Below are 16,404 nucleotides of genomic sequence, written 5' to 3' on the forward strand. Positions count from 1 at the left end.
CATTCCTGGGGGCATGCCACAGCATCTGTCTGTTCTTTGCATTAAGACGAGCACAGTGCTGTCTGCCCTTTGCCTCCTTTGTGTGCTAATAAGATTTCCAGGACTCTGAACCACTTTATCAGATACGAAGTGCTGTGCTTGCTATTGCAAAGCTGGGGATAGAGCGGAAGGGATGTCTGTGTTGTGGTTTTGTGCAGAGCCTGAATTTCAGTCCTGAGGGATGTGCTGTTGTACGCCCATGCAGCATCACCAAGCCCAGGGTTGCAGCTGGCTTTCCCAGCACTGCACCACTTTCAGGTATGGCTGCAGCCCTGCACATATTCCAGTACAAAAGTGACCCTGGCTCTGCAGAGAGGTACTTCTGCCCTCTGCTCCCCCACGGTACCCATCATTTAGCTGTACAGTGCAGAGGTCAGGGCAGAGGAATGCCGGCTGCGTCCCTGGGGCGCATCTGAGCTCAGTGACAGCAGCTCAGGGAGCAGCTGGCTCCATAGCTCTCCCTCCAGGAGGGATATGAGTGACAGTATGGTCACAGTGGGACCTCTGTGCAGTGACCCGGGTGTGAGCAATGCACTAACTCAGGATTTTGGCAGCACACGTCTGGCTGCTGCTGTCCTGCTTGTAGGAAGGCAGCGGGTCTGAAGTACGTCAGGGAGCTGCTGTTGGCTGAGCTGAGCTGTCAGTGACCTTCAGCTCTGTTAGGTCTGCTGCTGGGTGTTTATAAAGGCAGCAGGATTGCCCCCCCTCCCTGCTTTGCCTTAGGAAAATAAACAATGCGCAGAGCAAAGCGCGGTTGGTGCCATCCTATGGCTGTGAGCCCTGGATGTGCTCTGGTCCCTTGAGGTGCCTCTCATGCTGATGTTTTGGTTTTAGTCTCTGTAAGACAAGGCTCATTCTGTGCTCCTGCACTCTTAAGGGTCTAGCTGAAAGCGTTGTGAAGTGAGCACGTTTTAAATGCTTTGGGTCACAACATTATTACATCTTTTGTTCTGCAAAGCTGTGCCTAAAGCCTTTATGGGGACAGAAACGTGAGTTCCCACAACTTCAGAAGCAGCACTTGTGCAGTGAATGCCTCGAGGGCTGTGGGCAGTGACTGCTGCAGCGCTGCAGTGCGATGGAGGCAGCTCTGCATGCTGAGGGAAGGGCTTGGGTTTAAATCCATCATTAAAGTCTTCCCAGTTCTGGATCTGGGTATTATTCCCATTGAGCACGCTGTTTCAGCTGCCTGCTTGCCTTGATGTATTTTTAAAAATCCGAGCGGATTTATGCTTTTTGTTGACCCTAAAAATGTTGGTTACAAAATATGATATAAACTCTTCCAAAAAGAGAGAAGAGACTGAGACGAATTCCCTAAACCCTTCCAAAATTCCTGGTTGGCTGCACGTTTTTTCTAGCTATGGGAACACTTATTCTAGCAGGGATTAGCTTGACAGAAGTGTTTAATTTCTGAGTCTTCTCTTGCGTTGTGGATTTGACTTAAAGCCTGGGAAGGGAAGTTCCAATTCAGCTGCACCAGCGGAGTCTGCAGCACAGCTTTTGTGAGCCAGCAGAGCAGAGCCTGCTCTTACCCAGGGTTTGCCTAGAAACAGCACAGCCACAGAATATGTTTGTATGCGTATTCTGTCTTTCTTGCATGTGGTCCCTGTTCTGCTGCATGGAGCTGCTGGAGCTGAGCAACACCTGTGTGAGGGGAAAGCATTCCTGCTGCCACTGTGCACGGACAGGTCGTGGGCTGAAAACATGTCTTTGTGCCAGCAGTTGGTGCAAAAGAAACATTTTTCATTAGGAAGTGGAAGGTCCGTTCCTGGCCAATGTAAGGGTTTGGGCAAAGCCGCCTGTTAATTGGCTGAGCAACGTTTGGCAGGAGCTGCAAAGCCATGAACCACTCAACCTGGGCTCCAGGAGCCCCAGATGCTGTGTGTCAGCTCAGCCCCTCCCAGTGATGGATGCTCCTCAAAGGCAAGCGTGAGAAAGCAGATTGCACATCTCTGCTCTGCAGGCTGCAGGAGCTCTCCTCGGTGAAGCTGAGCAGGCCAGCACTCAGAATGGGTTTGCAAACCCTCTTAATTTAAGAGAGGCCATAAAAAGCAGGAAAAAAAGCCAGCGGAGAGAAGCAAATTAGGTCCCAAAGGGGGAAGAAACTTTGTGATCTTGAATTTTGAGAACTGGAAAGAAATCCATCTGGTTCTAGGTTTCTGAGAACGAAGGCGTGAGCGCTGTGCATGATGTAAAGCCTCATGCAGGTCTCGTGGGAAAACTCTGAACCAGCTTTTGTGATGGAAAAAGGGAGACTGAACTCGATCCAGGGAATGGTTTTTCATGCAAGAGGGAAGATTTTAGCAGAGAAGTAAAGACAAAGAACAAAGCTCTTTGTGCACATAGAGGGGAAAATGCTTTCTATGTGTTCCCCTTCAGCTGCCCCCTGATGCCAGCTTGGCTCAGCAAACCTGCACAGAGCTGGGGAGGCTCAGCAGGAGCCCATCTGCCTGATTTGTCCCTGTTAGGGGTTTGGGGCTCCCAGCCCCACTGGGGTAGCAACACCCTGCTGGTCCTGGCACTCAGCGCTGGGTGCCCGTCCTTGGGTAGGGGCTGGACTGGACAGACCTGATGCTTTATGGAAGCATTTGCTTTATGAATTGCTGAGTGGGGCAGGAAGGAGCACACCATGCTTCGTGAGCTGCTGTGGGTCATAATAAGCCTGCAGAGGGAAAGGCTCTGTTGTGCTGCGAGGAGGGCAGGAATCCTGGCACGTGCCAATGGACACAGTGCTGTTTGGGTCGTGGAGCCCACAGCTCCTGGTGTCCTGCCGTCCAGGGGCATGTGCTGCTGCTTGCCTCCCCAAATCCTTTATAATCCCTATTTTCCTCCCCATGTCATCGTTGAAAGTATATTTCTTTATTTCCCTTGAAATAGCAATGTCAATCTGGGATCTGGAAACCTGCAGCCTGGTTGCAATTTTTAGGGTTTTTTTTTTTTTAAGAGCAGAAATTGGGGAATAGTTAAAAATGTTATTCCTGGCAGCAGAATTCCCTTTTTAATAGCTAATTTGGAGCAATTGGATTGAAAACCACTTTCCCACGTGTGTGCAGGTGTGCTGTGTGGTGATGGCACCCAGGGCTGCAATCACACATCTGGGGTACGGGGAAACGTGGGGGCCCCGTCCCACAGCTCTTACTAAAGCCCTGTTTTTATCAATGGGGGGTTTGCCCGAGGAAGGCTGAAGGATTGGACTTGCAAAATGTTTTTCTGGCAGGATCTGTTTTTTATTTCTTTTAACTGTTCGTTTTTACTACGCTTGGAAGTGCTGGGGTTTTCTCCTCTGCACCAGTGATAGACATTTGTTTCCCATTAGTATTTATTGGATGGTTTTGGTCAGATGTAGGCTTTGTGTTAGAGCCCATGCTATGTGCTTTGCTGGTTGTTTGCAGGTATTTTTCCTCTCTGCTCAGCTCTTGAGCCACAGATGTGGGCAGTGCTCTCCTTTGGAGCGGGGCAGCAGCTCTGCACGTCAGCCCTGGGATGGGTGGAAACATTAAAGAGAGCACGGCTGCCTGCAGAAGGGCCTATTTCTTTCATCACCACGGGTGTGTTTCTGACTCATGTGGATGGAAATAACTGCAAGTAGGCAAAAGTGTGGGAATTCCAGAGAAAAACCCAAGAACTCAGCTTTGGGTCATACCGCGTGCCCACAGAGCGGCCGGCTGCCGCTGTGCTTTGCTGGGTGAAGCAGCAGGAAGGCGCTGAGCATTGCAGGAACAGCCGTGGGGACTGGAGCAGCCTCCCAGCCCTTCTCCTGCGGAAATAACAAATGTGCTTTTACAGGAGAGTAAATGGAGAATCCTTGGCCACGGCCAGCCCTGGAGAAACAGGCAGGTTTGTGATTAGAGACCAGGAAAGGCTGCATAGATTCAGCAAGATCTAATTACAGACTGTTCTCCTGGTGCAAACCTCTAATTTCCACGCCGTGTATAAAATACGACTACCGCAGTTTCACATCGCACAGCAGCCTCGTGTTGCATTCGCACCAAGAGCAAGAAACCTCATGCTTTTTCTGCTTTTTTCTTCCATTGCAGGATAACGGACCTGCAGTGGGCAAGAGGCCCATGCCCCACACTGCAGGTGGGAGTCCAGTGGACAGCAGGCAGGCACTGAGCCTTCAGCACTCCCAGCCCGGCCGGCCGCATGCCAGCAGTGCCGATGCTGCCTTGCCACTGCAGCTCAGTGGGCTGCACATCTCTCCTTCCCAAAGGTATGAAGCACGTGGTGTCAGCATGCAAAGGGACTTCGGTTTGCCATTGACAGCTCTTTGCTTGCATCCTGCTGAGGACAGGAGAGGTGACAGCTGGGATGGTGCTCCCAGAGCTCCTTGCAGCACTGGGTTTGGTTCCTGCATTGTTGGTCAAGTGGAGGTGGGAGGGAAAGCAAAAACTGGAGCTTGGCAGATGCCAGATTCTGAACAGAACTCGTGTGTTTGCAGGAGCCACAAAACCCTTGTGTGAATATCAGGGCAGTGCTTGATCATCTGTCTCTGAGGTGGCCAAACATTCTGCTATCCCAGGTCCACATAAGACCCCTCTGCTGCTGATGACCCCCAGCCTGGGGCTGGCGCTGGGGGGTAACACGTACATCACCATCCTGGTTCTTCAGAGCATGCATTCAAATGGGATCAATGGGTTTTGTCCTCCATGATCTCAGCAGCCAACCCTTGAAATGGGCGCTGGAATTGCTCACAAAGAAAACAGAGCCCGATGAAATGGGATGTTTATAAATGTACAGTCTGCTCAGTGCAGCTGTCCGGGAGCCCACTAAATAAATGCTCTCAGGAAAGAAAAAGCTTTTATACCAAGAGCAGCCCAGGTGGGTCTTGCTGAGGCAGGCTGGGCTTCAGGCTGCCATGCTTTCACACATCCTGTGCTGGTGGTGATTTATGCTCCCCAGCCTGTATCAAATACAGAGAGCATAGAGAGTTCCTGTTCACCTCCAGAACTGTGTGCCAGTATGAATTCGTGTTGTGCTGGCTCTGCAAGCCTGGGGTTATTCCCTGCTCCAGGAAAGGGAATGAATTTGGAAAGAAGGGCACCACACAAAAACCCTAATAACAAAGTCTGATGTTATCTGTCCATGTGGAGCAGGCTGTGTTTGGGGCTGGGTATGGCACTGCAGGGGGGAGGCGGTCAGGCAGCACCGGGCTGTGTGCAGCTGTCTGATGAGGCTGTAGGATCTCACTGTTTTATGGGGCTTGTGGTGACCTCGGTGTGCTTGGCACTCAGGAAGGAAAAAAGCTTTTCTCACAGAGCTGCTGTACACTCTCAGGCCCCAACAAAGCACAAAAACACTTGAGCTCATCTCTACTCAGCAGGACAATTACACATTGAAAGGATGCTTCTCAGCCATCCTGGCATAATGCTTTACCTTGCTCTTTCTCTCTTGTACCCCACGTGGATGTGCTAATTCAGAGCCTTCCAACAGAGCACCAACCCAGAGGAACCGTGGTGAGAACAGCAGTCCCCTCCACGCCTGCCAACAGGGAGCTTACACGGGGGTGGATGGATTCCCTTAGACCTACATAATTAAATGTGTTGTTTCGTCCTTTTCATTTTTCCCTCCAATAAATGCCATGTGTGGTAGGGAAGTGTGCAGTGTTTGTGAGCAGCTGCCCTCTCTCCTGAAGGCATCCAGTAGCTGGTCCTGCCCTGGCTGCCTTGCTCAACAGGGAACAAACAGGAAACAAGCTGATCCCAGTTGGAATAGCTCTGTGCCGGGATGGGCATGCCTTCAGGCCTGGATTACAGGAAAAAGAGGTGTTCTGCTGCATCTGTGTGAAACTGGATTCCATCCAGGTACATCCCTGATGAGCTGATGATTGCTGTGTGTATCTGATCTGAGTATTTCTTTGTTTTCAAATAGCATCGACCCCTTAAAGTCCCTCCCACGGAACAGAAACGGGATCGACGTGGAGTCAGATGTCTACAAGATGCTCCAGGATTATGAGAGGCCCATCTCGGAGCCCAAGCAGTCGGGCTCCTTCCGCTACCTGCAGGGCATGCTGGAGGCTGGGGAGAACGGTAGGAGGCTTGCTGATAGCATTGTGCTGAGTGTCCCCAAAACACCTCCAATCTGTCCCTCCGTGCCCCTCTTCATGGCCCTGCAGCCACCAGGATGCTATTGCTGGCTTAGCTGTCTTCCTTTTCCCTTCTGAGCTTCGGGTGCTGGGGGCTGCGAAGGGCCCTGGCAGGAGCTGGGGGTGTTTCTGCATGCTGACCAGCTGGGCTGCTCCTGCTGCTCAACTGTGCACTGCCCACAGCTCAGCTAGAGCTGTGCTGGTTCTTCGCATTTGCAGAGAGCATCTCCATGGCAGCTGTGTTCCTGAGATTGTTGGTGCAAATGTAATGGTTGAAAGCAGTTCGGTAGGATCATTGATGAAAGATTAAATGCCTTTTTCAATAAATGGCATTTACATAAGGATGTGGACGGTCCTCAGCAGGAATAGAGATCAGGAGCTTCTGGCTCGCTCTTAGCTCAGTCCCAGCTTCCTGTCTGCTTCATTAACTCAGGTCATCGCCAGCTCTGTGCATTAAAAAATAAGATCCCCAGAAGGTACGTTTCAGCTTCTTTTTATTTGCTTTTCAACCTTAAGTCCTTTGAGGCTTTTATGTTCGAGCTTTCAGGCTTCTCTTTGCAATCACTGGGGCTAAAAGCTTCTTCTCGTTTCCTTCCAAGAGCCTCTTACTCTAATCATGTGAATCCAGGAACTTAGATTTTATGGGAAAATACCAACTGCTGCAAATCTCATTATGAAGTTCCAAGAGTCGTAGGAAGTCAGGGCGCTGTGCTGCAGTTTGAAATGAAAGAACGATCTGCTTTGACTAGGAGAAGGGGGATACAGGAGGATACGAAGATGCTTGGGGGCTGTATGTCTGCCAGCAGCCCTGCAGTGCCCCAGCTGTTGCATAACAGACCAGCAGTTATGGGCACCTGAGTGATGAGCATTTCTCCAGCACAGAGCTCCTATTGCTTCAGCAAAGTTCAGATGACCAGCAGTGCTGCTGCTGGGTTGTTTGACTGCTTCCAGCCCTCTCCCTTTTCCTTAAGCCATCACATGTCACAAAGACACAGCACTTGGCCCCAGGCTGCTGATCTTTAGATCTGCTCTGCTGGGGCTGCTGGCTGGGGGCTGAGGGATGCGGGGCACTGCTCCTGGTGGCTGCAGCACAGTGATGGCACCAGGGCTGTGCCTGCAGGCTGTGGGCTGGGAAACAGAAGGAAAGGGTCCGTTGTACCTCTGGGCAGCCTGGACTGGTGACCCTGCATATAACGGGGGTTGAAACTACATGATCGCTGTGATCTTTTTCAACCCAGGCCATTCTATGATTCTATGATTGTGCCATGTTCCTCTCCAAAGGGCTTGTTTTGCTCTGAAATTTATTTTTGTTTCCCCCCCTCCTCCTTTTTAAACAGCAGATTACCTGAGTGCTCAGCGGTGGCATGAATCACCCAAAATGTTGGTTGGGGCAGAACCTTTTTTTTTTGGAGATTTTTCCTGTTTCTCTTTTTTTTTTTTTTTTTTTACTTCACCAAATAGTATGGCCTAAATAATCACTAAATTCATCTGCGATGCTTTTTAAGAACATCTGTGCATTGAGTTGGTGCTGTCCCAGTGGGGACAGATGTGCTGCTGGGGTGAGCAGAGCAGAGGGTCCACACGGTGTCTGTGCCCATCTGTGCACCCAGCTGTGTGGCTTTGCAGGTTGCTGGTCTCACTGTTTACATGTTTGCTCTTTGCTTCCTTACAAGCAAGCTGTGACAAGCAGAGCATGTCTTCTCCTGGGAAAAATAACCCTCTGGCTTCTTAACAACGATAAAAATGAAGAACAAAGTGCCAGAGAGCAAGTCCTCAATCTGTGTTTGTCTAAAACTCTTGGCAGGTGAAAAACTCGACAGACTGAGCAACCCTCGGAGCATCAAACCTCCAGGACCAAAGCTTGGCGCTGCCATGTCGGGACTGCAGATGCTCCCCGAGTGCACGAGATGTGGCAATGGGATTGTGTAAGTGCTGCTGTGCGCATTGTGCAGCCAGGTGGCTTTCCACCAGCAACACAAGTTAGAAGCTGTAGCAGAATCCTTGAGTCCCCTTTTGCTGTTGTTTGTTTGTTTGTTTGTTTGCTTTTTTTATGGTGGTGCTTTTTTGCTAAGAGGAGGACCACTAAAATGATCAGAGGGCTGGAGCAGCTTTTCTATGAAGAAAGGCTGGGGGAACTAGGCTTGTTAATTTGGAGAAGAGAAGGCTCTGGGGAGACCTCATCGTGGCTTTTTAGTACTTAAAGGGAGCATATAAACAGGAGGGGGAATGGCTGTTTGTGAGGGTGGATGGTGATAGGACAAGAGGAATGGTCTTAAACTGAGACAGGGGAGGTTTGGGTTGGATATTAGGAGGAAGTTTTTCACTCAGAGGGTGGTGAGGCACTGGAACAGGCTGCCCAAGGAGGCTGTGGATGCCCCATCCCTGCAGGCATTCAAGGCCAGGCTGGATGTGGCTCTGGGCAGCCTGGTGGTTGGTGACCTGCACACAGCAGGGGGTTGAAATGAGATGATCATCGTGGTCCTTTTCAACCCAGGCCATTCCATGGTTCTATGTCTAAAGCTGGAGTTGAGGAGGATGGTGGGAGCTGCCCCTTCTAAGGGAATCTTGCAGCAAAATGCAGATGATTCACTGAACAGTTCTGCCCTGCTTATCACAGGGATCGCACCGTGCTCTGGCACTCCCTCACTGCCTCACTGAGGCAGGAACACTGTCAGGGTCAAGCAGAAGAGATCTGTGGGTTATTTTTGTCCATTTGTTGAGGAATGGCTCTCGGGCAGGCATACGCTGAGTCACATTTCGGAGAATGCCAGCATTTTATTTCTTCGTGCTGGAAGAAGGCAGGCTTACAAATCACAGTTTTTCCTGCGCACGCCTGCAGCTCTCCAGCTCCCAGCACAGCACAGGGACCAACAGCAGGGAGACTGTGGGGGGGAGGGGGCTTTCTTCTGGCTGCGTCCCCACTGACCCCACTCTCCCCATCCCCAGGGGAACCATCGTCAAAGCCCGCGACAAGCTCTACCACCCCGAGTGCTTCATGTGCGACGACTGCGGCCTCAACCTGAAGCAGAGGGGCTATTTCTTCATCGAGGAGCAGCTGTATTGCGAGACCCACGCCAAGGAGAGGGTTAAGCCCCCCGAGGGCTATGACGTGGTGGCTGTTTATCCGAACGCTAAAGTTGAACTCGTCTAAACCCAGGGCTCAGACGGCGCTCGCCCACCCGCACGCACGCCGCTGGCTTCGCAGAGTGGCTGTAATCAACCCCGATTACTGCAGCCCGAGTCAAATGCCTTTCTGTAGATAAAACCGTTTACACTTGGGATCTCCAGGGGATGGTGTTGAAAGCGTATGAACAGGTTTTTATCCCTTCTTCCTTTACTACGACTTTTTTTTTTTTGGGGGGGGGGGTAGGGGTTGCTGTGCTGGATTATTAGTCTGTGCCTTAACCTTATCCAGGATCTGCATAAATATTGATTCTATTCTCTTTTTTTTTTCCCTATAAAACCAGTATTCCTTCCCTCCCCCCACTGTCATCTAAAGGAAGGAAAGCTCAAAGAAAATAAGGCACTTTACCTACAAAGAGCTGCCTCCTGTATTGCAGCTTCAGTCTCCCACCCACTGATGACTGCTCTGTGCCTCTGCACACCGAGCACCCAGCAAGACTTGCTCTTGCCTTCCCTGTTCAGTTGCTCTCTCCTGGCTGCCCGGCAGCACATCTAAAGGATGCTGAGGCAGTGGGAGCACACCTGGCTGCCCTCCTGCACCCCAGTCCTCCTTGCTCCCCACAGCAAGGTGTTCTGCTTCTACCCTTGCTTTGACCTTTTGTTGGTTTTTTTGCAGACCTCCCCCAGGCCGCTGCCCCTGCCCTTACTCGGCAGCTGGGGATGGAGTGGCAAAACCCCCCCAGAGGTTGGGAGGAGACACGATAGCTGCTTGGCCCCCAGTCCTGAGCGAGTGGATGTGATCTGTGGCAGAGCTTTCTGTGGGTTTTATTTAAGGGGGGGATAATTGAAGCTCTTGGGATGTTGTTATGGTGGAGAAATGTTTTCCACGTTCATGACTGGAGGAGAGAGGTGCAGTTCAGACACCCCGCTGTCAGATGCCACCACAGTGATGGAAACCATGTGGTTGGTAGCACCAGGTCCCTCTTGAAACACATTTATGCTTTCTGTGCTTTATAAATAAGAAAGTTCCTTCTGTAAAGGCAAAGAGCGTTTCCTTTGTGTTACTGCATCCCCACGTAAGGGGCCAATAGGACTGTGCTGCAGTGAGCCCCCAGGTGATGGCCCCATGGGGCAGATGGTGCTGGGGGGCACCGACCGACCTCTGGGGTCTGTGAGAACCAACAGTGCAGCCCTAGGGAACAGCCCTAGAAACAGAAGTGGGGGGAAAACACCACCTCTGGGGGCCAGAAAACCAAAAGTGAGATGCTGGGGGTTAGAGAAATGTCTGCTCCCTTCCATGGACAGGGATGGAGATGGGCACTGCCAGACGGCCGCAGGGAGCTGCCAGCAGGACGTCCATCCCAGCTCCTTTGCCATCTGTGTTTTTCATTGTTGAAGTACAAGGAATGCGTGGCAATGTGATCACCCAGCTGAGCCTGGGTTTGCTTGTATTTGCATAGCCTTGCTCAGTAGGTTGGGCCAGCTGAATAGAAATACTTGGGACAGCTGTGAGTGATTAGGAGACTAAGGCTAATCAGGTATGAAGTGTTATCACCTCTTGTTTGCGGGCCTCTGCTTGGAGCTCGTTAGTTTGCAATCAGCAGCAGCATTTGCTCTGACTTTCCTTATTAACCTCTTGTTTCTGGGCTGGCAGCAGTGCTTCTGGAGGGGGGGGAGGAGGGGATGTTGGGCCCATTCTGCGGTTTCACCATAACTGCTGCTCACGGATCACTTCTGTTCCCTTTATGGCTCTGTTTGGAAGGTTGCACTTCACCCAGAGCAGGGCCTGACAGCCCAGCAGGGCTTTCCCACATCACTGCAGGAGTTGAGCTTCCCAGAGCAGCTCCTCACCCCGCAGCACAAGGAATGCCCTAAAAGCCCCACGAGCTGGAAGCGCCGAAGTGATGCCGTGGGCACTGCAGCCCCAGGCTTCACCTGCATCTCTTTAGTTTGGAGGCATATTACCCACAAATCAATGTTTTTTACACCATTCTCTTGTGGTGCTCATTCCTACGAGTTACCAACACCTTCCATCCTCCTGAGGAGCGTAAAGCTGGAGCCACCTCACAGCACTGCACTGTGACAGTGACTCTTGGCACCAATTCCCCACATGCTGCCCGGAGCCAGCACGGGGCCTGGCCTCGCCAGCCCCACCTTCTCCCTCTATTTAACGCTGTAAAACATTTGCAGGATGATGTGGTTTGTATGAAATACAAAATAAAACGGTATTGTTGGTTTTCTGCCTCACCCTAATTGCTTTTCCTTTGATCCTCAGGTTTCTGTCACCAACACGTGTGTGTGCTGGAGATCCCACTGAGCACACAGTCACCCCTTGATGCTGTTTTGTGCTCTGCAGCACATGATGTGTCCCCAGCTGCGTTGCTGCTGTGTTGTGCTCTAAACGCAATCCTGTGACATAAACACAGCACAAAGAGGGTTTTCTTACCCAAAATCCACTCATTCCTGTTCCACTAGCCCTAAGAAAATGTAAGAGCTGCACCTCTCTAATAACACATCGTGCATCCAGTTGTGTTCGAGGTTTGCTGTTGAGGGTGTTAGGTTTGCATTTTCATAGAACCATAGAATGGCCTGGATTGAAAAGGCCCACAGAGCTCATCCAGTTCCAACCCCCTGCTGTGTGCAGGTCACCAACCAGCAGCCCAGGCTGCCCAGAGCCACATCCAGCCTGGCCTTGAATGCCTGCAGGGATGGGGCATCCACAGCCTCCTTGGGCAACCTGTTCCAGTGCTTCACCACCCTCTTACTGAGCCCCTTTGGTGCACAGCAGCGATGCCCAGTGCAGTGCTGTCAGTGCTGGGGCAGATCCGCCTGCCCAGGGTTTGGTGTGGGCAGGAGGGAGAGCGGCCGTGGGAAGAGACATTCCCAAAAAGTTTTGTTATTGCTGGGAGTCGGGGAAAGTCTGCTGTCATTTCCAAGAAACAGAACAAGAATGTCTAACGGTTACGGATTAAATCTCATGAGCGCATTTAGCGCTTCCTGCACGCGTGTGTAATTAGGGAATTAAGGGCTCAGTGGGGCTGTTCCAACATTCCAGGTGAATGCTGGGAGGGTGAGGGAGGTTTGCTGGGTTTAGCAACCAGATAACAGAGGGCTGTTTGCTCATGGAGCTGAATTTCCATAGCGCCCATCGCTGCTCAGATTGGTATGGGGGAAAGCGGGAAGTGATGCGAGTTGTTTTGTCTCCACAAATGATTGATCAAAAAGGTTTTATTTGGAAAATAAATTGTTGTTTGAACGTGCCTTAAATATTGAAAAAAGCCAAAGCTTCTGCGGATCTGCGCACGGTATGAAACCTCCTTCCATGCAGTCTGAGTGTGTAACCCTTGTATAATTAGTGCACAAATTCAAATAATGAATGTGCTTACAGCTCTTCCTGCAGCCACTGCTTTCATGTCTGCCCCGGAACACTTGTGCAGGTCTCAGGTGGGGTTTTACCCAGCAGCAATGGATCCCCAGCTCCCCTCCCCACTGCTGCCCAATGCTCCCGGTGCTCCACGCCCTGTGCTGGACACTCCCTGTGCTCCTCCTTGCTATGGAAACACCGCCCGCTGAGATCAAACGGGACGATGAGTGCCATTTATTAACTCGATGAGGTGGAACGAGAGCCAAATTGGTTGAAATTCTAATTGTTGAACTTTTTCCATGTATCATCAGCGAAGTTTCCTACTTAGCCGGCGTGATTTCCACCGCCGCACCCCCGTTTTGTTCTGCTGCTTTTGTTTGGAGTTGTTTAACTTCGCCCTGGTCGCTGGCTGGGCGCCCCAGGGACCTGAACAAAGATCTCAGCTGTTCCATTTGCGCTGGGATGGAAATGCTGGTGCTGGAGGAGGGGCGGCAGAGGGAAAGAGGCACTGGAAAATGTGTTCCCTCCTCGCTTTCTCGTGTGTGTCAGAGGCTATTTTAATGACTTCGGGGAAACAGATCTTCCCCACGCACACCGTAAAACAGACAGAGCTGCTCCTGGCGGTGCTGGAGCCGTCCGTCACGCAGGGAGCGCTGCTGGTGCCGCCCCGTGCTGCGGTGCGATGCGGTGCGGTGCTCGGGAGCGCTTCAGGCTCTCGGGGTTCTTAATGGGAACATCTCCTCGCTTTAGGAGGAGCTTTTCGGTCCCAACCACCGGCGGCGGTGGGAGATGAGGTACGAGATGCGGGGCGGTGCGTGGGGAGGGCGAGCAGCGCGGGGCGCAACGCGGCTCCGCTCCGTGCGGTGCCCCTCCCGCACCACCTAGTGATGGGAAGCGGAATGCAACCGGGCTCGGGCAGGGTCAGGGGAATTAGCATGAGAATGGTCATGAGAATTAGCAGCGCTGGGGGGTGACTCTTGCGCTAAAACAGCATCATACAGCGGGGGAGCAGCAACCCGGCAAAGGGAGCGGTTTTAAGCCGAAGCATTGAGTTGGAGTTGATGTCGCATCAGGTAGAATTGTTCAGTTCCTTGGTGAGGGGTCGAGAGGCGTTGGGAGAGCCCTCCCCGCTCCCGGAGGTGGGTTCTATGGACTTGCCCAGCCGGCACACGCTGCTGAGGGCAGGATCCCCGCTTCCAGCAGTTTCACGTGGTGCCTGCAAAGGTGCAACTCCTTGCAAATAACGGCGGGCACCTGCATGGAGGAGACCCCCGGAGCAACCATTCAGACTCAGCACACAGACTGACAAAACGATTTCTGCTTTGCCCTGCTGGTCTGCAAGCTCTCATGTGATCCAGGAGCTGTGTGAACAACGTGGAGTTACAAAACTCCACGTTCCCATCTGTGCTTTTAATTCCCAGCTCTTGAGACACCTGAGACGTGCTTTGCCCGTGCAGAACGAGGAGTGGGGCTGTCCTGGACAGGAACTGCTCCAAGCAGAGCAGGAGCTCCTGGATGGTGGCACACTGCCATCAGTGACAGCCACATCATCACCCCAAGTCACACACGGTGGGAGTGATGTGAACACACAAGAGCTGCTCTGCTCCATGGCTGCTCACATTCCCTCTCTCTGTCCCACCTTAGCTCCAGGCTGTGTTAGGCAATACATTTGCTCAAGCAAAATATAGGAGAAAACCCAAAGGTGTTTTCACCTTGAACGCATGAAATTTATAATTCATTGAGGATTAATCTGTAAATCAGATAAATATGAGCACTTTATTTGTGTTAGCATTACTTTTATATGCTAAATTTGAAGTCTAACCACAGGTGTTTATGAGCACTGCAAATGATTCCTCTAGGCAATTGCATATTGCCTAGATATTGTTACTGCATAATTACTGTTGACTGAATAATGGCAATAAATAAGGATCTGAGAGAGCACTGAATCCTTACACCATTAAGGACAGGAGCTGCCCATGTGTAAGCCCTGATCCCCCCATGTGGCCCCGCTCACTCTTATCACCAGGACCACCTTTGGCTGAACGGTGACCCAGGAGGGCATGAGCCATCCTTTGCAGTCCTTCTGCAGGCAAGAGGAGTCCCAATCTTTCGCTGCAAGACATCATCTCCCATCTCTAATCTTGGTTTGCAGCTCTCTGCCTGGCCTGGATCAATGCTGCCATCTGCTTCTCCTGCCCAGGCACTGCTGCAGAGCTCTCCTGGCACTGCACCGCTGTTTTTGGAGCCTCCACCCCCGAATGTCACTGCTGCCGAGATGCCACCTCAGCAAGGTGTGTTCTCCTGCACGTTGTTCCCAGGATGCATCTTTAAAATAAAGACAACAAGAAAGCAGCACCCCAGCCAGGAGGGAGCAGGTAATGCCCAGGTGGGGGGCTTGCTGCTTGCTGCAGCAATTTCAGTGCCATCCTTGGGGTCAGCCCCTTGCTGAGCTCACAGCCTCACACCATGTGTGCAGCAGCAAGCAGCCCGTGCTCCCTGGGAGAACCCTGCAAACAGGAGCTGTCTCTTCCTGCTGCCTTCCTTCTGCCCACATCACAGCCCCACTTTCCCTCCTGGCTGATCGTGTCCCACATGTGCCCAGGGCTGTGCCAGCACCAATTAGAAGACAGCCCCAAACCAGGGCTCACAGAGCTGCCCAGCACAGTGCACGGATGTTTTGGTGTCTCCCAAGGAAAGCTCTACAGCTCAGACCAACATCACGAGCATCAGAAGAGCCTGGCACAGAGAGCATTATGAAACGATTTGAGCTCTGAGCACATTTCAAACACCGCGGTGTTTCTGAGTGTCCCATGAGCTATTTCAGGAGACGATGACAGCGTAGCTCAGATTTCCTGCACAGCCTTGCAGCTATCTGCAGGTCCTACTGCAGCATCAAGTGTTGTGCAGCAGCAGTCAGCAGATAGGATCTGGCACAGAGTGCTGCTCTTGGGCTGGGGCTGCTGCAGGAACCCTCTGAGCGGACACCGCTGACCCTGTGTGTGATGTAGGGTGAGCACCGGGGAAATAAACATCGTGCTGCAGGGGATGACAGCTCCCGGGGGGTGTGAGTGCACGCGGTGTGTGAAGCTGTGGCTGACGGCGGCTGTTTCCCCATTGCCGCTGCACAGCGGGGCTCTGCTCACAGAGCCGATCCGCCTGCAGCTCAAGGGATGCTCCAGGCCCCTGCTGTCAGCCCTGCGCTGCCCATGGCTCCATCCTAACTGCGCTCCTCCCCCAGCTGGTAACAAGGAAGTCTGCTCCGAAAGTAATGCCTCCATTTTATCACATGGGCTCACAACAAAGGAGGTGGATGCTGGCGGTAAGGCAGCAGGGGCTGAACGTTCCCACGCACTGACATTCGTCGATGCTGGCTTAATGTTTATGAGACCAAACAGTGGATGTTGGCACAGTGAAAGACGGACTGTGTGGGCAACGTTTTCCTAGCAGCTGTGAAAAAGTGGGTCATCTCCACCGGTGAAGATCTGTATGAGTCCAGCTACAGCTCTTGTTCATCACTGCCAAAAACGCACATTTAATGGTGGTGACTACGTTGAAAAGTAGTATTTTGGAGCTGAGAACCTGCTCTATCAGTCTCTCTGTCGCTGTTGTAATTTCCACGGAAATAAATAGGCAGCATTACATTCAGAGCGACCTACGTATTTCTGCGTTGATCTCTGCCCAGTTGCTGCGGCACATGGCCGCCCCGCATCGCCTCCCGCAAAGCTCCGCACTGCATTCTGCCGGCAGTGATGGGAAGCAGCCGGGAAGCAGGCGGTGCTCAGAGCGCGGGGCTGCG

General features: G+C 52.0%; 1 protein-coding gene and 1 long non-coding RNA gene across 2 annotated transcripts in view; both read left to right on the top strand.

The window, feature by feature from the left end:
* PDLIM4 (PDZ and LIM domain 4) overlaps positions 1 to 11,491 on the top strand; it is a 33,181-nt gene extending 21,690 nt beyond the window's left edge. Inside the window, exons 4-7 of the mRNA XM_010719250.2 lie at positions 4,074 to 4,249; positions 5,908 to 6,065; positions 7,926 to 8,046; positions 9,068 to 11,491. Coding sequence (XP_010717552.1) covers positions 4,074 to 4,249; positions 5,908 to 6,065; positions 7,926 to 8,046; positions 9,068 to 9,272 — 660 coding nt within the window. The 3' untranslated portion in view covers positions 9,273 to 11,491. The remainder of the gene's footprint in view (positions 1 to 4,073; positions 4,250 to 5,907; positions 6,066 to 7,925; positions 8,047 to 9,067) is intronic.
* Positions 11,492 to 11,927: 436 nt separating this feature from the next.
* Positions 11,928 to 16,259, top strand: LOC116217224. Its single transcript, XR_004161454.1, has 2 exons — positions 11,928 to 13,402; positions 14,761 to 16,259. It is a non-coding gene; the product is annotated as an uncharacterized LOC116217224 (long non-coding RNA).
* Positions 16,260 to 16,404: the final 145 nt, after the last annotated feature.

Source organism: Meleagris gallopavo, chromosome 15, assembly GCF_000146605.3.
Source record: "Meleagris gallopavo isolate NT-WF06-2002-E0010 breed Aviagen turkey brand Nicholas breeding stock chromosome 15, Turkey_5.1, whole genome shotgun sequence".
Classification (NCBI taxonomy): Eukaryota; Metazoa; Chordata; class Aves; order Galliformes; family Phasianidae; genus Meleagris; species Meleagris gallopavo.